The following is a 26,457-nucleotide window of genomic DNA, read 5'->3' on the forward strand; positions in this document are numbered from 1 at the left end:
TTAAATAAATCTTTAAAGGTTCATCGTTTATTGCGGCATTGCTTGAATTTTAATTCAGAAATTCTTTTACTTGTTTCCTTAACCACTTAACTCACGGTAATTAGAGGATATACAGGTAAATCCTACATTTCCACCAAAAAGTACTGGTTTTGCCTCCAGCTGGAAGCAAACTAGATTCATCATTGTGTGTTTAGTTGCAATAATTCTTATTTTAGATTATTCTGAAAAGTAAAGTGGTGTAAATAAATACATTAAATGACATTCAAAATAAAAGATTTTAAAAAGAGAACAAGTTCATTTATTTCAAAATTTAAGTCAACATTTTCCCTGTCTTAAAACACTTTGGGCCTTTACTGGTTCAGAAGAGACCTCGTTAAAAGAAAGAATCAATCAAATCTAAAGTAGCGTCCTGGATAAGGCTGTGTGGACTGCACAGGTTAATCTGGGACTATGCTTTATGCCCATGCATAAGCCCAGTTTTCACAAAACAAGGCTCACACCCCTTGAAAGACTTACACTCCTGGAAAGAGTTGCCAGCATATCTCTGCATCATGTCTTGTGAAGCATGAGCAGTGGAGTCCAACTGCATGGCCACATCTGGAGTGAAGGCCACAGTCAGCTTGCGATTGCAGAACATCGTCTGGTCGAGGGACATCACGGCTTGCTGTGCCAGCTCCATGTTGGCAAGGGTGATGTATGCAAGGGTGCTGCAGAGAATACAACGGACTGGTTGCTCACTTACAAAAATGTCATTATGTAAGTGTAAATAATCACATTAGACCCATTATTCATTCCATAATACTACAACCTATTATCTCACAGTCAGAAAGGGCTGTTGTTGGAATAACTAAAGGCAGGTAAAAGTAGGTATTAACGTTGTAGCAACAGCATTGAACAAAAATTAATATGTTTAAATAAAATATGCAAAAATGTCAGTGTTTGTGCACTTCTATTCACAGCTTTCTTTGGGGTTGTTGTCGACATAACGGATAGCTGATTAAGGTAGCTATAAACAGACTTTTTCACTGGCAAATGTAGGTGTAAATGGGGACTTCTTGGTGTTTTCCAATTGGGTCCAGATTTTTGGCACCTTCATTTGTGTACATCACATTCACGCAGGTGTGATGGGAAAAACAATAACCCGACTTGCTCAACATCAAAGATCAATAGTATTATGTCATTGTGTGTGTGACCTTTGAAAATTCTATTGATTAGACTCCTAATAAACATAAAGTTGAGTGGCATGAACACTGAATGAAGACTTATGTATTATATTTTGTAAAGAAAACACAATAGGAAATAGGATCGAGCTAATACTTACATAATGACATTTAGACAGGGCAAATCAATTCCTTTGATTAAGATGTTGTAAAATCATTGTTTATTTTATGTTTAAATTTTATAATTTACAAACCACAACATGTTTTCCTGAAATGAGTTAACCCTTTCCCACTTAGAAGCAAAGTGAAAATGGCTATGTGCAGACAGCATAATACCAGAACAGCCTGCGAGTAACTTTAAGTCTATTCAGGTTTTATGCTGGTTGCTGCTCATCAATATCTAAAGTTTTGAAATGAAACATTAAAAACTTAAAATCTATTAAGAAAGGTCTTAAATCAAATTTTATTTCCGAAGTGACTACAAATGCCTGAAACTACGTGTCTAAGTGGAAAAGGATTAAGTCAAAATTTCTGCAATTTAAAAAAAAAACAACGATCCCAACTCATACCTTCTACCCATTTCCGCCTGGTTAATCATGCCGATATCCAGCACACCAAACCTCTCAAACAGATAGAAGAGGGCGTCCTGCAAAAAATAAGCTATTGATTCAAATGCTTCTTCTGATGATACAATAATTAAAAAGGAGCCATGCCATTTCTTCTAGTTCAGGAAATGCATTGAATAGTTGTATTAACCATAATAGAACAATTAATGCTTTAATTGGATTGATGACACATTAATTGTAACAAGAGCTCAGAGGTCAGAGACAAATGCCCCCCCAAACAAGGAAAGCATTCCTCTATTTTGAGGAGCAGTGATCTTGCAATTGATATGGCTGGCACAAAATACAATTCAAGGCAAAGTATTCATACAAGCTTGCTTTATCATAATTTCCAGTAAGTTTAGTAATCGACCGGAAACCATCTGTTTGAGGCTGAACGCCAATATGTCCCCCTGCCATAAACAAATCTAATAACCAAGATTTTCAAAGTACAGAAGACACAGCTGCCTCATACCTTAGAAGTTCCGTATGGAAAATTGGTGACCAGCACTTTGACATGTCCTTGGATCTCTTGGCGCCCCATAGCCCCCTTTTGGGGAAGGTTTTGGGGCAGGTTTTCCTCAATAGGTGGCATGTCGTCCAGGCATCCATAACCATGATACCCATGCATCCCCTCCAAGGCAGGCATTCTTCCCTCTAAGGCAGGCATTCTTCCCTCTAAGGCAAGCATTCTTCCCTCCAAAGCAGGCATTCTTCCCTCCAAGGCAGGCATTCTTCCCTCCAAAGCAGGCATTCTTGGGGAAACAAGCTCTTCCAGGGGAGGCAACTCATCATCAGCACTCTCCAGTTGTCTGGACATGCCAGGTTTATCTCCCTTTCCCACTGAGCTGGCTGGGGAGTGGTGACTGCTGATGACATTTGGTGATTTCAAGCCTGCCTGGTGTGGACCTGAGTTAACGGTCAGCCGTCCCATCTCAATATGGACGCTCCCAGCATCACTGTGGTGACTGCTGCTGCTATTTGGTGATTTCAGGCCTGCCTGGTGTGGACCTGTGTTGAGGCTCAGCCGTCCCATCTCACTATGGACACTTCCAGTCCCAGCATCACTGTGGTGATCCACTGAAGCAAGTTCAGAAGTCATTGTGAACCAGGATAGTGGAGCTTGATACATACAACATACTCTTGTTTGTTTTTTTATTTTTCATTCATTCATTTCATTTCTTTAATTGATAGTGATTTATCATTACTGTAGGTTTCCACGTATAGCGCGCAGTTTTTTACCTCCAAAAATCAAATTAAAAAGCTGATGCGCGTCATACATTGATACAACGCTATCCTGGCTGCTAAATTGGTAAAAATATGTTGTGTTATCGTAAATAATCAAAATGGCCGCCATGTTTTTTTTTCCAGAAAACCACCACCCTATAATCGTACAGACTGAGGGGCCATTGTCGAAACAACAAGAAGTCGCTACTCGTAGGTATGAACGCGGTAGAAGACGTTTTGTCAAAATAAATTTGTTTGAATAAACTTATGGACATTTCTTTGTTTGTGTTTTTACACTATTTTATCGATGAATTCTGATGGGGATTGTTGTCGAGAGCAGGTAAGGGTAGGTGCGAACGAGGTCTTTTTACGGGTAACTGTAGGTGTGAAAGGGGGTCATTTTGCACTTCGTAATTGGCAGCTGATATTGAGTAATATGTGCCACGACTTGTGACAATATGCAATTGCATTTTGTGTGTATAAATATTCAACGTTCAACTGTGGTGTTTTAAACATTTGTTAGCAATCGCCTGAAGTTACAACACAGAGAGATATTGACATCGTCATACAGAACATCATCCAAATTGAAATTGTCTACCATCACAAGATTTATCTTGAAATTGTCCATAAACACAAGATTTATCTTGATTGTCAAAATGGGTTGTGTACGTCAGTTGTATACCGCCAAAGAAAAGCTTGATGTTGTAAAGTACGCAGAGACTCACGGTAATCGAGCTGCTGGCCGTGAGTTCAATGTCGGCAAGTCATCGGTGCGGGAGTGGCGTAAGAACAAGTCCAGTCTGCTGAAACTTCCGCGTTTAAAGCAGGCTCAGCGAGGGTCGTCTGCTCACTACCCAGATGTCGAAAAACAGCAGCTCGCCTGGGTAGAGAAGAGGCGCGACAGTGGAATCGCTGTTTCCACTGTTGAGCTACGTATGGAGGCTCGTCGGCTCGCTAGTCTGAGCGAGTCCACTAAAGACTTCAAAGTGTCAGTTCGATGGGCCCACGGCTTTTTGAGACGCCACCACCTCTCTATAAGAAGACGAACGCATATAGCGCAGAAGCTACCGAGCGACTTCGAGGACAAGTTGATAGAGTTTCAGCGGTATATTATAAAGAAGAGGACGACTTTTGAATTAGACATGGCACAGATTGGCAACGCTGATCAGACCCCGCTGACGTTTGATCTTCCTGCTCATACGACCATTGCTGCAAAGGGGTCAAAGACGGTGACCATCAACACTACGGGAAATGAAAAGAATCGCTTCACCGTCATGCTTGCATGCACAGCAGACGGTGGAAAGCTCCCCCCGTATGTTGTCTTCAAGCGGAAGACACTTCCAAAGGGTGTCACGTGTCCCACCGGAATCATCGTGAGAACACAGGACAAGGGGTGGATGGACGACGACCTGGTTAAAGACTGGGTAAAAACAGTCTGGGGAAGACAACCAGGCGGTTTTTCCAAACCAAGCCTCCTTGTCCTCGACGCCTTCCGGTGCCATCATTCCCCGGCTCTGCTGCCCCTACTCAAAGAGGACTACAAAACCACTCTTGCCATCATTCCGGGTGGCTTGACCAGCGTCCTGCAACCACTTGATGTATCCATCAATAAGCCAATGAAGGTCCTGTTGTAGAGACGCTGGAACCAGTGGTACAGCGAGGGCGACCACTCCTTCACAACCACCGGGCGCATGCGGAAGCCAGAGTTGGAGGAGATATGCAAATGGATAGTAGAAACATGGCAACAATTGGATCCCAACATCATTGTGAAAGCCTTCAAGAAGTGCTGCATTTCCAACAACCTAGATGGGACTGAAGACGACTCTGTTTGGGACGACATGACGAAGAAGACATCCGACGACGACTGCTCTACAACTCCAGATGAAGAAGACCACCATGAACTACAAGACTACTACGAGGAAACACCGACCGGAATGACAGACGAACAGATAGAGAAGTTATTTGAGAGCGACAGCAATGAAGAAGAATTTGAAGGTTTCAACGCATCTGACATCAACAGAAGACCACTCTAGACGACCGCGGAAGAACAACAAAGACAACAACAGCCCTTCTCAGGGCCACCCATATTCTCGAGAGAATAGTCTTAACAATTGTCAAAAATATAGTTCTACGCCCGCATACCTCAACCATTGTATATATTCTTATTTTCTCAAGTTTTTCACGAAATGCTCGTGGACTGTTAATCTTTTGCTAGAAAATTACAAAATTGTCAGAAAAGTATAGTGCTATGCAACCCATGCTCCTAATCATAATGACGCTTCCTATTTTGAATGCTTAATTAAGCTTTCCAATGCCCTGGATTAGTGGACTGTGCAATAGTAAAATGGCGGCCATTTTCGGTCCGATTTGGTGGTTTTATTGTCTTGAAATATTTTTTTCTCCATTTTTGCATTTAAAAAACAGCCTGCGCGCTATACACGGGTGCGCGCTTTACGTGGAAACCTATGGTAAACCGAAGAACAGAAGAAGAAGAACAAGAAGAAGAACAAGAATAAGAAAGTTAGTTTGTTTAGGTAAAATGATAATGTTACACACATAATGTGACCCTTGGGTTTTGTTTGAATAAATATTATGGAGGAACACTAGACAAAATCACACACAAACTATTATACCTCTGAGCCTAAAGGTGATATAGCACACCAAATATTAAAAGTCACTGACTTGGAAGTTTCAGGGGTGGAGACACTTCTTTAATTCCACTTTAAAAATCTATTTTAAGCTATGTTGATCTATAAATGCAGCGTACTGGAACAATTTAAATGCGTCGTGCTCTGTGAAAATGAGGTTTAATGCATGTGCGTCCGCACAGGATAATCAGGGACGACACTTTCTGCCTAAACTAGATTTTTGCTAAGAAGAGGCTTTCTTTCAACGAAAAATATCATAAAAGCAGAAAGTGTCATCGCTGATTAGCTTTTTTCAGACTGCACAAGCTAATCTGGGACGACACTTCACACACATGGATTAAACCCCCTTTTCATAGGGCAAGGCTTAAATGAATTTGACAGATGAACAACCAAGGTTTATTCCTTTGTTGTTAAATCTTCTTTATAATTTAAACATAAAAAAGAAACATACAATATTCTTGGCAAGGTTGAAATATTTTCAAGTATGTAAATAGTCCTTAACTCAGTATTCAAATAGAAAATAAATTCATGAATATGAACGTTAATGATGATTTTGCACTCAGATTTTCAGTTTCATATAGGCAGACTTTTTCTGACATGTTCTTTGTCTCAAGTACTAATATAAGGTGTTGCTAACTGTAACAGCAACTTATGACTTTTGTTATTTTGTACAAAATACAACAACACCGTTACTTTTAATGACTTATGTTATGTTGTACAAGCAACAAAACAATTTAACAACAAGGGACAAAATTGTCACAAAACCAGGTTTTCATTGTGGAAAAAAAATCTGATAAAGGGAGAAAACTCAAACTGAACTTTTGAAATGACCAAAAAAAATTAACCCCCTTTGTAAGTTTTTTTTTTTTTTTAAATCTATTTTTAGTCGTGGCGACCTTGACATTGGAGATATTGATGTGATTCTTTCGTGGGACACACCGTCCCATGATGGTGAACAAATGTGCCAAATGATTTTAAAATCTCACAATGAATGACATAGTTATGGCCAGGACAAGCTCATTTATGGCCATTTTTGACCTTTGAACTCAAAGTGTGACCTTGACCTTGGAGATATCGACGTAATTATTTCGCGCGACACACCGTCCAATGATGGTGAACAAATGTGCCAAATGATTTTAAAATCTGACGATGAACGACATAGTTATGGCTCGGACAAGCTCATTTATGGCCATTTTTGACCTTTGAACTCAAAGTGTGACCTTGACCTTGGAGATATCGACGTAATTATTTCGCGCGACACACCGTCCAATGATGGTGAACAAATGTGCCAAATGATTTTAAAATCTGACAATGAACGACATAGTTATTGCCCAGACAAGCTTATTCCGCCAGCCCGCCAGCCCGCCAGCCAGCCAGCCTGCCCGCATTCGCCAATCTAATAACCAGTTTTTTCCTTCGGAAAACCTGGTTAAAAACCCAGTAACAACAACACTGTTACCTACCAGAGTTCTTATTGCCCAGTCTGACAAGCAGGTTTCTGTTGCGGTGGATTTGATTGTGCATCTCCCGCACCATCTGCTCTGCATCCTCCAGAGACAGGCAGTCCACAAACGCAAATCTGTACAGTGGAGTCGTGTTCTGAGAAAACTGGGCTAAGTGCATGTGCCTAAAGTGTCGTCCCAGATTAGCCTGTGCAGTCTGCACAGGCTAATCAGGGACGACACTTTCCGCCTAAACTTGATTTTCGGTAAGGAGGGACTTTCTTGAAACTAAAAAATATCATGAAATACCATAATGCTTGTGTGTAAAGTGTCGTCCCAGATTAGCCTGTGCAGTCTGCACAGGCTAATCAGGGACGACACTTTCCCCACAAGCATTATGCCCAGTTTTCTCAGAACGCGACTCAGTGGTATGAGTCCCAAACATGAGTAAATTCACAGAAAGTATTACAGAACTATATTGAGATCTGCACAGTTTTATGGTTCAACAAAACTTCAGCATTGGACAATCTTTATCCCCAATTTTTTTTTTTAAACATTACAACTTATTTTTATAAGCCTTACCTTTTACTTTCCTAGAGTGGTTAAACCCTTTACCACTTAGATACGTATTTTGACACATTTGTAGTCCCTTAAAGTTACATTTAATAAAATACTTTTCTTACTAAAGTCAAGTTTTCAAGGCTTCATTTCCAACCCTAAGATACTGATGAGCAGCAAACAGCATAAAACCTGGTTCGCTCTGCTTATTATGGGGGAAATGGTTAAGCAATCATGTCTATATGATTCTGATACACTTGCAAGTGATGAGATGTAATACTTACTATGCAACAGGCAAGATGTGGTCAATTAATTCAATTTTATAATTATTTTTATTACTACACCAAATAAAGCAAGGTTTTAATAAGCTATTATAATTACAAACCAGCTAATAATTCAGCTTACTAAAACTACAAATAAATCAGAATACAAAAACATTTTCAGAGAATATTATAAATTATCAAATCATTTAACAGAATAATTATTGTAGAAATTGTAGTAATTTAACCTTTCTTATAAAGTAATTCATCCCTGCTCTGGGAAAACGGGATTTCAACCATGTGCTCTGGGAAAACGGGATTTCAACCATGTGCTCTGGGAAAACGGGATTTCAACCATGTGCATTATGGAAAACGGGATTTCAACCATGTGCATTATGGAAAACGGGATTTCAACCATGTGCATTATGGAACACGGGATTTCAACCATGTGCATTATGGAACACGGGATTTCAACAATGCGCATTATGGAAAGCGGGATTTCAACCATGTGCATTATGGAACACGGGATTTCAACAATGTGAATTATGGAAAGCGGGATTTCAACCATGTGCATTATGGAAAACGGGATTTCAACCATGTGCATTATGGAACACGGGATTTCAACCATGTGCATTATGGAACACGTGATTTCAAACATGTGCATTATGGAACACGGGATTTCAACCATGTGCATTATGGAACACGGGATTTCAACCATGTGCATTATGGAACACGGGATTTCAACCATGTGCATTATGAAACACGTGATTTCAACCATGTGCATTATGGAACTCGTGATTTCAACCATGTGCATTATGGAACAAAAGATTTCAACCATGTGCATTATGGAACACGTGATTTCAACCATGTGCATTATGGAACACGCGATTCCAACCATGTGCATTATGGAAAACGTGATTTCAACCATGTGCATTATGGAACATGGGATTTCAACCATGTGCATTATGGAACACGGGATTTCAACAATGTGCATTATGGAACACGGGATTTCAACAATGTGCATTATGGAACACGGGATTTCAACCATGTGCATTATGGAACACGGGATTTCAACCATGTGCATTATGGAAAGCGGGATTTCAACCATGTGCATTATGGAACAAGGGATTTCAACAATGTGCATTATGGAAAGCGGGATTTCAACCATGTGCATTATGGAACACGGGATTTCAACCATGTGCATTATGGAACACGTGATTTCAACCATGTGAATTTTATGGAACACGGGATTTCAACCATGTGCATTATGGAACACGGGATTTCAACCATGTGCATTATGGAACACGGAATTTCAACCATGTGCATTATGGAACACGTGATTTCAACCATGTGCATTATGGAACACGTGATTTCAACCATGTGCATTATGGAACACGTGATTTCAACCATGTGCATTATGGAACACGTGATTTCAACCATGTGCATTATGGAACACGTGATTCCAACCATGTGCATTATGGAAAACGGGATTTCAACCATGTGCATTATGGAAAACGGGATTTCAACCATGTGCATTATGGAAAACGGGATTTCAACCATGTGCATTATGGAACACGGGATTTCAACCATGTGCATTATGGAACAGGGGATTTCAACCATGTGCATTATGGAAAACGGGATTTCAACCATGTGCATTATGGAAAACGGGATTTCAACCATGTGCATTATGGAAAACGGGATTTCAACCATGTGCATTATGGAAAACAGGATTTCAACCATGTGCCACATTAAGTTGTGTCCCAGATCAGCATGTGCAGTCTGCAAAAGCTCTCTCAGGCATTACACTTCCTTGAAATGAATCAGCATAAAGTGCTGGCCCAGATTAGTCGGTGCAGACAGCACAGGCTAATCAGGGACAACACTTTAGGCACATGCATAAAAACCCTGTTTTCCCAAAGCAAGGCTCAATTATGGCACATTACCTTTTGTTACTGTCCCTTTTATCAAGATACATCCTTACTCGTTCTGTTTGGTACTTGGCGACCAGTGCCTTTAATTCATTCTGCAAGATAAACAACATAAATATTATAAACAATTCCAGACTATTATTCCAAATGTCCCTTTAAATAAAATAATATTAGCCGAATCATGCTTTACCACTTACATACCTATTTTGAGGCATTTGTAGTCCTTTAGAAAGTTACATTAAATTGAAGACTTTTCTTAATAGATTGAAGTTTTAAAGACTTCATTTTCAACCCTTAGATACTGGTGAGCAGCAAACAGCATAAAACCTGCACATACTGGTGAGCAGCAAACAGCATAAAACCTGAACAGACTGCGAGTTACTTGCAGGATGTTCTGGTTGTTTAATGAATTCATATACAGGGTTGTGCTTCATGCAACGCAAAATGTTGGCACCGATTTCAGGTGCATTCAATAATAAATTTTTAAATCTTCAGATATCAGCACAAACTGCAAGAAAAACTATCTTGTATGCCCTAAAGATTTTTGCAAACATATTTCAAGAACTTGAGATATTTGCAAAAATAACTTCTTAACTGTGTGTTTTCATTCTGTCTAGCCCATATGTAAAACCTTGTCAACCCTGTTGATCCTGCACCCTGGTTCCCATTATTGTGTCAGATTTTTTAACGCAAGTATAAACATTTTGCTATGCTTCACAGCTGCCTCTATATAACACAAAACCAAGATCACATGCTAAATTTACATGATATCTGTGCACAAACAAAACTATTTTCAATAAACATATTAATTAAACAAGAGGGCCAAGATGGCCATAGTTCGCTCACCTGAGAGAAGTCGGTTCATTCAATCTTTACCAAATGTCAAACTTTACCTAGATATTGTCCAGACAAACATCCTGGTCAACTTTCATCATTATTGAACCAAAACTCTGGCACATGGAGTATTTTTATTTTTGTAAGATTTGACCTGGTTACCTATATTTTGAGTTGACCCCCCTAACCAAACATCAAACTTTGCTAACAAAAATAAACATGACCAAGATTCATAAAATCTGAAACAAAATTATGACCTCTTGAGTGTTTACAAAGATTTTGTAAAATATAATGAAAATTTGGATAATCTAAGGGCAATAATTATGGCGTTAATTATGTGATTTTGCTCATTATCATACTTGACTGAGGTCTTTCAGCAACTTTGATAAAGAATGCTTGAGAAATGTGAATGCTAGTGTTTACAAACCAAATGTGGACGGACGGACAGCGGACAAAGACCAATCCTATAACCTCACCTGAGCAATCAGGTGAGCTAAAGTGTGTTTCACCGATCTGAGCCATTTTTCAATGAGAAATCAATAAAACCAATGAATTGACTAAGTTTCACAATGATTAGGCAAAAAATGTGACTTCTATAGTGTTCCATCACAAGGTTTCTCTCTAGTCACATAAGGAAAACTGCCCCACCGCCCTGGAGGCCATGTTTTTGACCGATCAGGACCATTTGCAAACTCATCTGAGATATATATAAAACCCATCTTTTCACCAAGTTTCATGATGATTGGGCAAATAGAGTGACTTCTAGAGTGTTCACAAGCCTATGTTCACAAGCCTTTTTTACTATATAAATATAAGAAAACTTCCCCCCTCCCCAGCAGCCATGTTATTCAACTGACCAGAACCATTTTCGAACTCAACTCTTGTATCAAGGAAACAAATGTTCTTCTAGAGTGTTTACAAGGTTTCTCTATAGCCAAATAAGGAAAACTGCCCCGCCCACTGGCGGCCATGTTTTTCAAAAGACCGGAACCACTTTTGAACTCGACCAACATAACATTAAGGCAAACATTTTGACAAAGTTACATGAAGATTGGGCATGAAAGGTGACTTCTACAGTGTTAACATGGTTTTTCTTTTTTTTTGACCTAGTGACCTAGTTTTTGACACAGCATGACCCAGTTTCGAACTCGATTGAGATATAATTGGGACAAATCTTCTGACCAAGTTTCATGAAGATCGGACAATAAATGTGGTCTCTAGAGTGTTTACGAACAAATGTGGACGGACGGACAGACGACGGACAAAGACTGGTCACAAAAAGCTCACCTGAGCAATCAGGTGAGCTAAAAACTTCTATAAACATATTGCAGACAATGTATTCATAATTAAATGGTTTAGTGTGTAAAGTTGAATCATATCATTCTCAATCCTATAGCTCTATGCATTAAAAGTGTCTTTGAAACTCATTGGAGGCCAATTAATCAATCTAAATACCCACCGACATAGTTTACTGACTGACTGGCAAGTTTTAGATGCCTTACCTCTGTTCCTTCATTTGGCCAATTCCCAATGTACACTTGAGTGATTTGGCTGGAGGCTGAAGATAAAATCAAAACACTCTGCTGAACTCTTTACAAATTAGATACATACTCATCCCTTTACCACTTAGATACGTATTTAACCCTTTATCAATTAGATACATATTTAACCCTTTACCAATTAGATACGTATTTAACCCTTTCCACTTAGATACGTATTTAACCCTTTACCAATTAAATACGTATTTATTCCTTTACCAATTAAATACGTATTTAACCCTTTCCCACTTAGATACGTATTTAACCCTTTACCAATTAAATACGTATTTATTCCTTTACCAATTAAATACGTATTTAACCCTTTCCACTTAGATACGTATTTAACCCTTTACCAATTAAATACGTATTTATTCCTTTACCAATTAAATACGTATTTAACCCTTTCCCACTTAGATACGTATTTAACCCTTTACCAATTAAATACGTATTTATTCCTTTACCAATTAAATACGTATTTAACCCTTTCCACTTAAGATACGTATTTAACCCTTTACCAATTAAATACGTATTTATTCCTTTACCAATTAAATACGTATTTAACCCTTTACCACTTAGATATGTATTTTGAAGCATTTGTAGTCATTTAGAAAGTTATATTTAATTAAAGACCTTTCTTACTTGATGTAAGTTTTAAAGGCTTCATTTCCAACCCTTATATACTGCTGAGCAGCTAACAGCATTAAACCTGAACAGACTGTGAGTTACTGGCAGGCTGTTCTGGTTTTATGCCGTTTGCACATAGCCGTTTTCACTTGGCTTCTGAGTGGGAAAGGGTTAATAACTTGGGTAGCACAACTGAGGTAGTTTCTGATACAAAGACTCTAATTAAGAGGCAGAAAAGTATCCTTCTTCTTCAAATGTACTACATATTTTGTTAGTTTGGCATCGACATTGTGTTTACATCAGTTTACATCAGTAAAATAAATGTGCAGTGTTCATTCTGGGCAGCGCCATTGCGTGATTCCCGCATCGAAATATTAATGGGCGCAATCTAAATAATATCAGTGGGCCATTTGGGCGCATACATAATATAATTGGCGCATTAAAAAATTATATGAGTGGGAGATTTAATTATAAAAAACAAAGCGACGGAATCGTATTGCGAATTCTAAATACTGGTCTGCTGAGTCGAAATGTAGGTGTAAAATAACCGTTGCTTGGCTACCGCAGGAGCACTGTGTTGAATCCTGCACTTACATTGGTTGATAGATGTCACATGTAAGCAAACTGTGTATACGTCATCAGAAAGTGTTGAAAACGTTTGTCAACATATTTTGTTGTGATTTTCAAACGTTTTAAATAAAAAAATAAGCGTTTAAACATGTCAAAGCGTAAAGCAGACAAGGAGAGCAGCGAGGGACGAACTCTCCTACATTTTTTAAAAACAAAAAAACAAGGAAAAGTGAAAGGACTTCTGATTAGGAAGGTGGCAAACCAGCAGATGCTTTGGCCGAAGCGAGTAGGCCTACATCGTCTGCTGGTTCAAGCGAACAAATGAAACCTTCGGAAAATGTAGATGATCATAAATTCCAGAAAGGTTGGTTAAAGAAATGTACGTGGTTGTTGTACGATGACAAATAATTTAATGTTTTGTGACATTTGTAAAAAGCATATTAAAAGTAACATTGTTAACTGCTGTTCGAATTTTCGGACAAGTACTTTGAAAAGACTTACAGCTGGTAGTAATAAAAAATCCTGCAATCAGGTGGCCCCTACAAAATCTTTAAATGGCCCACTAAATTCATGGATGATGGCTTATGGGCCATCGGCCCACCAGCAATCTGGCCCAGAATGAACACTGAATGTTTGATAATTTTAGCATTATAGATGAATGCTTTTACATGTTTAAGTTTTCCAGACCACTTGGAAGATCATTTCAGACCATGGAGATAATTACATTAACATGAACAGTGATTGGACCCATGATGATCTGGCGTTTACTTTGCCAGCAGATTTTAATACCAGTAAATAAAGAAGAATCAAGTGATAATCTTTATGATTAAATGTTTAATCAATGCATAAATAGCAAAATTTGCTAGTAACGTATTATTTTAGTTTGGGCTAATTAGATCTGATTTGGGCTAGTGAAACTTCTAAGCTGTTATCCCAACCGGGAAATTGATGGAAAACATTTAAATTCGAAAACTAAAGCTCACAGTACTAAAACAATTATTTATTTAAAATTTCCTATCAAAAATATGTTTAAAGTAACTAAATATGTTAAAAGTACCAGACTTCTGAATAAAGCATCATTGAGAGGTATTGTTAGTTTTTGTTGTTTGTTGTTGTTTTCTGTTGTTGTTGTTGTGGGGTGTGTTGTTTTTTTTTGGGGGGGGGGGGGAACTGATGAACCAGTGCAAAGCAATATAGCCCCCTTTCTTCGGTGTGCGGCAGTATAGCATGTCTTTTTCTTAGACCATATTGAACTCACCAGTCTGTTTTGGTGACAAGGGATCTTCATGAAGCCCTCTTCTAGGACCCCCAGTATTGTGTCCTCCTCTACCTCTTCTGCCTCGTACGGCATCAAACGCAGGTACTGTCCTATTTCCACTATGACTAAACATGGTGTCATCCATGCGAGGACTATTTCCATTTAGATTAGTCTTGGAGTCTTCAGTGGGAGAACTAATTGCACTCAGGCTATTTTCGGTTTCTTCCATGCAAGAATTTTCAGTCTTTTTTACTCTTGGTTTGTCACTGAATTCGTCTTCCCAGTCAGAATCAGACCCGTGCTTGTTATCTTTCGCGTCTGAAAATCTGTGTCCATTTACCTTCTGCTGATTGTTATTGTTTTCATTGCGATTTCTCTGATAATATTCATTCTTCCTTTGGAGGTCACTGTAATTCTCAATGTCACCTGTTCCAGAGTCATTGTTTCTCCTACGGCCATCCCTTGCCTGATTTTGGTCTCTCTTTGAACCTCTACGCTCATCAGCTTTATGTACTTTCAATGATTCCCCATACATTTGCACTGCCTTTTTCGCTGCATCTTCATCAGAGTATCTTATAAATGCCATTCTGAAATTATGGTTTGATATTAATCAAGAGTACAGTACAGTACATTTTTTTTCAAATTTCTCTAAACATAAATTTATAAACCTATGCTATTCTGATAATATTGTAGCCACATACTGATTGACTTGAATTGTCAATTGATGGATTTACCGGTATATCAATAATGTATATTTTCACAACCACGATCTTTGCCGATAGGCATATACCTACCTGTTATTCTTTATGTTCTTACATACAACCGCATTGATTTTTCTTACCTGCAAGTCCTGTGTCCTGGACTCACAAAAACCTCTGGGGATGCAAAGTTTCGAATTATTTGAGTCCCAAAAATGCATTAAAATTTCTCAAAAAATAATATTGTTTAATATTTGCACTCCTTCTTTTAAATCGGGGACTCATAGATTTGCAAGTTATCGAGTCCCAGGACTCAGATGAGAAAATTTGTAAAATATCACTGCAACCGTCCTTAACAAGTTAACCTTATCAGTAATGTTTTGTATAACATCAATAATGCTTAGATACTTGCATGGATGTTATTTATAAACTCTAAATCAGAATGTCCTGTGTCTTGTTCTGAGAAAACTGGGCATTATGCATGTGCGTAAAGTGTCATTCCAGATTAGCCCGTGCAGTCCGCACAGGCTAATCAGGGACGACACATTCCGCTTAAACTAGATATTCGGTAAAAAGGGACTTCCTTTAAAAGAAAAATACCATTAAAGCGGAAAGTGTCGTCCCTGATTAGCCTGTGCGAACTGCACAGGCTAATTTGGGACAACACTTTACACACATGTATTTTGCCCAATTTTCACAGAACTAGACACTTTTAATTCTTGGTAAAACCAACATCACGTGTTTATGCTCATATTTATACACCTAGACGGTCCAAAATCTTGGTGTACCAAAAAATGATTCTTTTTTTAACAAAATAAACAACTCACCCACCTCACATGACCTCATTTTAACGTTCATATTGACCTACTTAAACCCTTTACCACTTCGATATGTATTTTGACGCATTTGTAGTCCCTAAGAAGGATACATCTAATTAAATACTTTTCTTACTAAATTCATGTTTTAAAGGCTTCATTTCCAACTCTTAGTTACTGATCAGTGATGGGCAGCAAACAGCATAAGACCTGAACAGACTGAGACCTGAACAGACTGCCAGTTAGACCTGAACAGACTGAGACCTGAACAGACTGCCAGTTAGACCTGAACAGACTGAGACCTGAACAGACTGCCAGTTAGACCTGAACAGACTGCCAGTTAGACCTGAACAGACTGCCAGTTAGACCTGAACAGACTGCCAGTCATAAGACCTGAACAGACTGCCAGTCATAAGACCTGAACAGACTGCCAGTCAAAAGACCTGAACAGACTGCCAGTCATAAGACCTGAACAGACTGCCAGTTACTCGCAGGCTGTTCTGGTTATATGCTGGTTGCAAACGCCATTTTCACTTTGCCTGTGAGTTGGAAAGGGTTAAGACTAAGACTTATTCAGAAGATCAATTTTCATGATTTACCTCAAAGACTGATTCAGATGGTCCAAAGTCTTGGTCATCACAACAGACTGTGATTAACATCAATACTACTTACTTAAAAGCTTTCATTCTTACCTTCAAAACTCTGCATGCTCACATCACCTGACCTAATTATATCTTGACATTGATCTAACTTTGAACTAAGAATTCTTCAAATAGGCCCATGAATGCATACTGACAAGGCATCTGCTGGGGAAGGCAACGTTCATGGAAAACAGCATCATGTTTGAAGTATATCTTAATATGTATATGTAGAAAAAATAATGTAAGCAAGAGCACACAGTTGAAACAAGGCATTTCTTACCCTGAAGATATGAGGTGGATATCCTCAACATGTCCCGCCTCAGCGAACTTCAAGGCTATGTCCTGCAATAAATAGTAGTTCAGGAGATTCTAGGTCAATCACCTGAGACATGAAGGAACATAACTATTCTGAACAGCATAGAAATATATTCGAAACCATTTTAATATTTGGTTGAGATGTTACTAAAATTAATTTATTAGGCAAGTTGCAAGATGGTTGCGACAACTCCACCCCGTAGCTGCCAAGTTTTCAAAAGGACCCAGAAATTTTTCTTCAGCAGCTAAGATATAATAAGACATATGATGTGAGACTTTTAAGGGTGTATGACGAAAGATTTCAATGGACAGGAAACATATTTGAACTTTGCCAAGACAGAACTGTGCGGTGATAAATATTAAATCCATCTAATATTACATATTTTGTATGGTTTGTAGTGCATCAAATTAGAAAGTTAAACTTACTGCTTTATTAAGTCCTGTCGATTTATTGTCAAAGCATATCGAATAAAGTCCTCTAGGGTTGGGCTCCCATTTGTCATTTAAGTCTGTAGTATGTTGCACCCTAGGGCCCCTTCGGTTTCGTGGCTTGCTTCTTTCACCTTCCCGTTCAGAGATAGAAGGGCTGCCTCCCTCGGCTTTCTTCACAAATGACGAGACAAATGTGCTGGGCTTGGCAATGCCAAACAGTTTATAGGCCATGTCTCTTTCAGAGTACTCCAATCTGGATTGCAAATGTTTAGAGTTTTAGATTAAAATACAACACACAACACAATACAATACAACACTTATTATTATTTTAAAACTGTTATTTTATGAAACCACATCTTTAGATAAATTTGATAACTGACTTAAATTCTTTATGAGCAAATACCTACCAAAAACATCAATGTCTCAATTTGCTTTTCATGCGCACTAGGATTTACAGAAACTAAGAAAATAAAATGCCATTAATGTTTATCACTATGTCTAATTATCAAAATGTCAAAAAGTTCAGAATAGCAATATTTAATTTTAACAGAATGCCACATATCTAATTTGATGGATTCTGGAGCAATCCTTAACACTGATAAAAACATGCAAATTTGTTGAATTTATACCCCCCCCCACCCCAATTTTATAATTTTGTGACAGCAAGAAAGACGGACAGAATGACGGACAACGCCAATTCTATATTCCTCTGCCTCAAGGAATCACACTGTACCTGCAGACATTAGGCAAGTCTTTAATGAAGGCTTCCAAGGTCTGATAGCCGAGGTTCTTGTACATCAGTGGCCTTCCCACAATGTTCTTGTAGTCCCTCAGTAGCGTGCTCACCAGTATACCGCTACCATCTGTCTTAGACAACAGCACCGCCCTCACATTCTCTTGAATGTCCTCTGGTATCTGCTGCATCTTCTGTAAGTGTTGTCAGGCTGAAGTCATATACAAGAATTATTCTATAATATGAGCCCTGCTCTGGGAAAACAGGGCTTAAAAAATATACAGTTGGAATACTTGTTTGTCAAGATCCTAAATTGTTGAAGCCGTCTACTAACAAAATCAACCAAAATTAATGTCACACAAAAAATATAACGATTTTGCAGTATTAATCTACGCATTTTATTAAAACAACACGACATCAGCGGCGGCAGCTGTCAATCAAATCCTTATTAATATTTTCAGTATTATGCATCCCACTGGTAACCATGGACTGTCTGCCATTTTCCAACACAAGCTTCTTATTTAGATCCTATCAATTCATAGTAAGAGTGTTTGATAAATGATTAACAGTGAAACCATAATCATTCCCAACACATAATTCCCAAAGTTTTCAGACACTCTTAAGTTTTTGGACACCCTCTTTTTTAGCAAAAACAATTATTTTTCATGACCCTTAATTTCAACATAGTTTTTGTCCATAGTAAATTTATCTTAATTTTCAGACAGTATATTGTACTGTGCTATAGACCGTTCCAGAATCGATAAATTGACCGCCGCCATATTGTCAGTCACATGACTGTCCGCCATTACACTTCTGCTAACTTGTGCGAGTCTGCGATTCCAAAAGCCAAAAACGTAGAGAATACTCACTTCGCCGATGTCGGATAAATAAATTACTTAATGAATTATTTTCAGGCGATTATCACATTTTTGTTGTTAAAATGATTGTTTGAAGTTGAAATTGATTGTTACAAATAAAATGTTTAAAATGCTTTCGTGTATTTGTGTTTGTGTGTGTTATCAAGTGGTAATCATTGGCGAAAATTTGCCCGTTCAGTCGCTCATATTATGTTTTTGATTAGACTTTTTACTGTTAACTTATTACAATCAATTCACGCATGTATTTTTGTGTTGATTTTAATAGCCGCAACATGAATCAGATTATATTTTAATTAACTCTTATTAAAGATTCTCGTGAAATTAATTACCGCTAATTGTTTGTAATTGGTCTTAATTGGTAAAACTCTATATTCTCAAATCATAACATATTATATTAAGTATGATATTTTTGATACGCCTTCCATTATTTTTCTTGTTCTAACTGAAATCAGAGATAAAAAAAATTGTTGTTTGGATTTGAATTAAATTTTGTGAGCTGGAATTATGCCACGTAAAAATCCGAACTTTTTATCATGAGAGAGTGATATTTTGATCTTGACGATCTTTAAGGTGATTATAAAAGGATGAAGAGAATGTGAATACATGTATATCTAGTTGAATAGAATTTCATCTTGGAATAATTTAACAGCTATACAGCTAAAATACTTAGAAAATGTATTTTATAGTTCTTTGCAGTAACGCAAACTTATGGATAACGACACTTGTTTAGTCAATTAATGGAAAAAAACTCCGAAAAAAACACCTAAATAATATTTCAAAAATATATTATTTAGTGCAAATCGAATTTATTAATACATTTATTTGCATCTTTAAAAAAACGCGGCATTAACATCAAAGTATAGATTATCTGAAGACTGAAAGACAATTTGACACAACAAAGAGCTCTATGCATAAGCCGTATTGTTGGTTTCTTTGAAGAAAAGCTTCAATAAATTACAATAGTAATACATCTAATTATAAAAATATAATTATCAATGGCATGAGTACGCTAGTGTGATAAACAAATGAGTGATAGAAAGTGTAAGGGGTGCAGTGAAAATAAACGTACTACAAAGCCCTATTAAAAGCGAAGTGCATGATGGTATTTACATGTAATTTTAATTTGATGAGTTTTGTACAAAGAATGACGCTATTGAGGAATATTAACATACAACTGAAAAACACAACTTCACATTATGCAAATTGAACGGTGTACTCATGTATATTGAAAGCTCGTTACTAGTGAGTATGAGTGACGAATATCTAACATTTTAACTCACATATATTTATAAACATATTTTTTTAAACATTGTTTACATCTCTTGGTGTCAAATGTAATTTCTTGTTTTTATGATGTCGTTCGTGCATGCCGTAACATTAAATCTTACCCGCTAAATACGTAAGATATTTATACGTAAATTTTATAATTATTAAATACTTTATTTTTTCATAAAATAAATGGGATAGTATCTTTACGGTGTACAATTTCTGATATTTGATATTGGACATAACTTTTAATTTGAACAATATGTAACACATCTAATGTACGCAACTGTTAAGTATGTCGGGGGTAACAGTGTTTTTTTTGGATGAAATATTCAGCGTTATTCGGCCCCATTGCCCCATCTTTAGAGTATATATTTTTCCCCAAAATATTTTTATAATTCCCCTCTCGGAAGTGTTATTCAATTTTAATCAATACCTCATTTAAATACGTCTTTTGTTACAAATTTACGACAATTTTCCTTAACTGCATCCGCGTGTTTACTTTATTTTAGCCTTTACCGCAAACCGTACGTAGTTCACTATCACGACTTTCACTTAACGACATCTACCGCAAACCATACGTATTCCATCATGTCGCACAACAACAAAAGCTATCGTAAAAAAATTGACAAATCTGTTTTAACTTAAAAATAAATTGATATTCTTTTCAAACAAGTACAACTTAAAAGTCAGTCTTCTTCAAATGCCGGCAGTGAAACGCCAGAAGCGTCCGGTCAAGAGAGTGTTGAAAGACTGTTTAGTTTGCTCAACCTGCTTTGCACGCCACAGAAAAACAGGCTTGGGGAAGCTACACTGGAGTCCCTGATCAGACTTTGTCTGCACACAGAGAGACTTGGTGAAGAGGAGGTCACCAGAATATTTGATAAATTCGCTGAAAAGCCCAGAAATGTTGAACTTTGAACATGAACATGTTTATGAATAAAAGAGTTTGAATTATGTTTTTTCTCCCTCTGTATGGTGAATTATAGTGTTAAAACTTGATTTTGTACTGTTACTAGCAGAGCATAGAAATTTCCCCCTTTTCCCCTTTTACCTTGAATTTTCCCCCCCCTCAGGGGACCTGACCCCCTTCTCCCAAAACTGAAAAAAAACACTAGGTAAATTATCCAACCAAATGACTAAATACTACCAAAAAGGGGAGACATGGTGGCATCATCAATTGTGTTTAAAGACCAGTTAAGTTTGGACAATATCTGATCAAAACAAGATAATCGGATTATGCAGAACAAAGGGGCAATTAAACACTGGAATGCAAAGGCTTACACGATTTTAAGATTGATGCAAATAATCAAATGAAAAATAAAGCATTTAATTTAATTAAATGCTTTTTTTTAATGTGTCAATGTGTTAGTTTTCCTAGACAAATACCTAACAAGGGACAAAATTGTCACAAAACCAGGTTTTCATTGTGAAAAAAAAATCTGATAAAGGGAGAAAACTCAAACTGAACTTTTGAAATGAACAAACAAAATTAACCACCTTTGTAAGTTTGTTTTTAAAAAAAAATCTATTTTTAGTCGTGGCGACCTTGACATTGGAGATATTGACGTGATTCTTTCGTGCGACACACCGTCCCATGATGGTGAACAAATGTGCCAAATGATTTAAAAATATCACAATGAATGACATAGTTATGGCCAGGACAAGCTCATTTATGGCCATTTTTGACCTTTGAACTCAAAGTGTGACCTTGACCTTGGAGATATCGACGTAATTATTTCGCGCAACACACCGTCCAATGATGGTGAACAAATGTGCCAAATGATTTTAAAATCTGACAATGAACGACATAGTTATGGCCCGGACAAGCTTGTTCCGCCAGCCCGCCAGCCAGCCCGCCAGCCAGCCCGCCCGCATTCGCAAATCTAATAACCAGTTTTTTCCTTCGGAAAACCTGGTTAAAAATGCATGTTTTTCAAACATTTTTCTGTCATAACACTTTCCCCTGGCAGAAAACTTTATTTCATACATCCAAGGCCATGTCATGACGGCCTTAGAATTTAGAAAGAAATTCATCCGTTGAATAATCGGTGTTCTGTTATATATGTTACCGGTTGTTAGCAGCAGTGTAATGGCGGACGCGGAGAGTATTCAGGGGAGATAATTGGGTAATGAGTAAATTCTGGAATGGTCTATTCTACAGCCCTGTTTTCGATCATCTTATGAAACTTTCATAATAATTTTTGCAATCAGATTAAGGTCATGTCTGTATACCAGTAGGAAATAATGGATTCTCCCAACAGCATTTGAAACAGTGTAGTTCCATTAAGAAAGCAGAATGATTTCTGTTTTTACTTTTTTGTTCTATACTATTTCAGACAAGAGTTAGCAAAGCTTTGTAGTTGTATTTTTTTTAAGCAGAAAAAGAAGAATTAATCAAAAGAAAAAATATTGTATGATTTATTGCATTTATTTAAATATAATTATAGTTTTCGTACACCTTAATGTCTACCTCTCAATTTCAGACACCTGTAATTTAATACAGTTAATTCACTTAAAAGATGAAAATATAAGGTCACCCCCTGAATAATTTTTTTTTACCCTTTTATTGTCAGTTTGGGAAAGATTGAAATTGCATAAGACGAATTGGAAATCCACTCCAGACATTAACAGTCATTCAGTCCCACTTATCACTGTAATCAGTGACTGACAGACTGACTGACAGAGCATAAACCATAACTTAAGTCCCCTCCGGTTTCACCGGTAGGGTACAATAAAATAAGGATTGGAACTAATGTATCGTAACCTTAACCAGGGCCCTCAATCTATCAAATCTGCGGCCGAATTTCGTCCGCAGTCCCCCACCTGAAAAGTATACTTTTTTCCCCTTTTCTGGGGAAAAATTCCACAATTTTTTTATATTTTTTTTAATAGAAAGAGGTGTCTCATGATTATTATATCTCAATTCTATTTCAATTTAATCTTGTCAAACATACTAAATTATGAAAAAAGAAATGAATATAGTGCAAACATGTACAAATTAAATAATGAGAGAGTAAGTAAAAAAATCCCCCAAAAAAGGAAACGCCGCGAAAATTCCCCATCATGAGGGTAGCTACCCGCTTCCCCTAAAATGGATTGAGGGCCCTGCCTTAACCCACAGGGCAACATCATGTTACTATTTTTGTTGACCATGACCTTAAAATACATGAAAATTGAAATTGTAAACAAGGGTTCCCGGTTCTGACTTCATTAAGGTTATATTAAGCACTCTGTCTTTACAATTTACAAAAGCTCTGATAACCAACTTCCACCTACAAGACTTAGAGCCAAGAATAACATACAACCAATTCATATCACAGAAAAAGGACTAAAGAAACTATTGAAAAAAGTAAACCCGAACAAAGCATCAGGACCAGACAACATACCAAATCGTATTTTGAAACAATGTGCATCACAACTTACAACAATTCTGCAAACAATCCTACAAAAATCCTTAGACACTGGAAAACTAGCAAAAGACTGGAGGGACGCAAACATCTCAAGCATATACAAAAAGGGGACAAGCACCTATCAGAAAATTACAGACCAGTTTCACTTACCTCTGTAATCTGCAAGATACTGGAACACATTATATGCAGACACCTCCTTAACACCTTGAATCAAACAAAATATTAACAACCTTAAACCATGGATTTAGATCTGGCTACTCGTGCGATACACAACTGATTACCACACTAGACGACCTCCTCAATGAACACAACAAAGGACACCAAGTTGACATAGCCATTCTAGATTTTTCAAAAGCATTTGACACAGTACCACACAACAAACTCCTACACAAGCTCCAGCAATACAGAATCCATGGAAACATACACACATGGCTCACCAACTTCCTCACCAAAAGAAACATGAGAACAATAGTTGAAGGAAAAACATCAAATGAAACCACCGTAGACTCAGGTGTACCCCAAGGCACAGTCCTGGGACCGATAATGTTTCTCTGCCATATAAACGACCTCCCAGATTGCATAAACTCATCCATCAGACTATTCGCAGACGACTGCCTACTGTACAGAACAATTAAAAATGAAAAAGACCACCACACTCTACAAAAAGACCTTCTTAACTTAGAAAAATGGGCTAGCGACTGGGGCATGAGGTTCAACGCCAAAAAATGCTATATTATGTCAATAAACCAAAAATCAAACACATTCTATGAACTAGACAATCACATATTACAACAAGTACAGGACAATCCATACTTAGGTATACTAATATCAAACGACCTCAAATGGAGCAAACACATCAATAACGTTTACAGTAAAGCAAACTCTACACTTGGATTTATTCCCAGAAACCTCAGAAATGTACCTGAAGCATGCAGAAAAACAGCCTACATAGCATTAATAAGATCAACCATGGAATACGGGGCAACCATATGGAACCCATACTTACAAGGGGACATTGACAAACTAGAAAGACTACAGAACAGAGCAGCTAGGTTCATAAAGAAAGACTATAACAACAGAAGCCCCGGTGCAGTAACAAGCATGAAATATGACCTCAAGTTGGAAGAGCTCAAGGAAAGAAGGATCAGTCTTCGCCTCATCCTTATGTACAAGGTCAGTCTTCGAAATTAGCACACGCCCGATCGCCCGTGGCGAGTAAAATTACTGCCGGGCACATACAAAAATTCACGTTTGTGGCCCGCCGGGCATGTAAATTATTGAAGCCAATTGACAGTTTATAAAAAAAATCGTAAGCGGTTCTTGATATTTGCAGATCTATTTTTCAATTTTGCCAACACACACCTTGCCGTAAGTTGTAAAACAATGAAATTCGATTGGTTTAACAACACACACCTGCTTGCACACGTCATCGTTATTGTTTTTGACCGATGCAGTTCGGTCACATTCGGTTCTTATCGACGGTTTCTCTAGACATTAATCGAGAAGATGCTTTTTGAATCGTTCATTTCAATCAAGTAATACGCTTCCGTTTTTGTCAATGTGAACAAATGTCATTGTCGACATAGAGGCAGTATCTTAGGTATGTTGATGGGTCTAAGCCCGATAAAGCACTTCCAAAATAGAAAATTGACAATGATTTAGAGAAAAAGGAAGCCAAGAAATGGTATGATGACACCAGAGAACGCTCTTTTCAAGAGCACTGGTGTAACGATCGACCGTCTTAATTCTAGTGATTGATTAGCTGTAATTGTATTCACTACTATTGAAACAAATGTTCTGCTTTACTATGTGTAGCATGTAAGTGTTAAAATGTTGTGATTTGTTATAATTTTGGTTAAAAAAGTTTGGGCATGTAAAAAATATGTTAGGCATGTAAAAATTCTTAAGTAACTGGCCCGACTGCCATGTAACTTTTCAAAGCTAATTTCGAAGACTGACAAGGTGGTTGAGGGGTTGGTACCGTCACTTCCACCTGACAAATTCCTAAAATTCGCTAAACCTAAACGCAAAAACCTTTTCGGACCATATAGCAACAAATTTCGTAAACAGTCAAGTTTGCAACAACTCAAAAGGCCTACAAATCCCAGGTAGCAAAGCTATACAGTATTAAAAAACTCCTTCTTTGTGGACACAGCCATTCACTGGAACCACCTCCCAGACAGTGTGGTGCAGAAGGACAGCGTAGAGTTGTTCAAAAACGCTCTACAGAACTACCGTGCAACATAACGCGCTCTCTCAACCCGTTGAATAAAAACAGCAAGTCGGGATCTTCAACGTATAGATACAGATTACCACACCACAAACATTTAACTAGAAGCCACCAAATTTCTTACACAGAACCAATATTACTTTGATGCTTGTAAGACATGTGTGTGTGATCTTTGCATTTTACGAACACATTTGGTACGAAATGTCCTTATAAAAAGTCACATGACAAGCGCCATGTGCCATAAGTTACCATCAATGTGTTTTAATGTATAGTGTTATGTCGCCTTCAGTCATTTAAAGTTATACATTTTAACAGGGACCTATACAAACAAAGGGATAAGCAACCTCGCGATATCCCGTTACAGCACGCAAAATAAACCGGTGCGCG

The 26,457-nt window shown here is 37.6% G+C and overlaps 1 protein-coding gene across 2 annotated transcripts in view; it reads right to left on the minus strand.

The window, feature by feature from the left end:
* The window catches only part of LOC127878879 (uncharacterized), a 57,474-nt gene that overhangs the window by 22,024 nt on the left and 8,993 nt on the right, over positions 1-26,457 (minus strand). The window contains exons 2-11 of one of the 2 annotated variants that reach the window (XM_052425406.1): positions 18,284-18,494; positions 17,545-17,803; positions 17,084-17,145; positions 14,650-15,236; positions 12,162-12,217; positions 9,841-9,920; positions 7,101-7,216; positions 2,238-2,842; positions 1,730-1,806; positions 517-707 (exon numbers count right to left, since the gene is read on the minus strand). In XM_052425406.1, coding sequence (XP_052281366.1) covers positions 517-707; positions 1,730-1,806; positions 2,238-2,842; positions 7,101-7,216; positions 9,841-9,920; positions 12,162-12,217; positions 14,650-15,236; positions 17,084-17,145; positions 17,545-17,803; positions 18,284-18,474 — 2,224 coding nt within the window. In that variant the 5' untranslated portion in view covers positions 18,475-18,494. Of the gene's footprint in view, positions 1-516; positions 708-1,729; positions 1,807-2,237; positions 2,843-7,100; positions 7,217-9,840; positions 9,921-12,161; positions 12,218-14,649; positions 15,237-17,083; positions 17,146-17,544; positions 17,804-18,283; positions 19,380-26,457 lie in introns of those variants that run through there. The other variant, XM_052425407.1, reaches the window with a different exon arrangement.

Source organism: Dreissena polymorpha, chromosome 4 (assembly GCF_020536995.1).
Source record: "Dreissena polymorpha isolate Duluth1 chromosome 4, UMN_Dpol_1.0, whole genome shotgun sequence".
NCBI lineage: Eukaryota > Metazoa > Mollusca > Bivalvia > Myida > Dreissenidae > Dreissena > Dreissena polymorpha.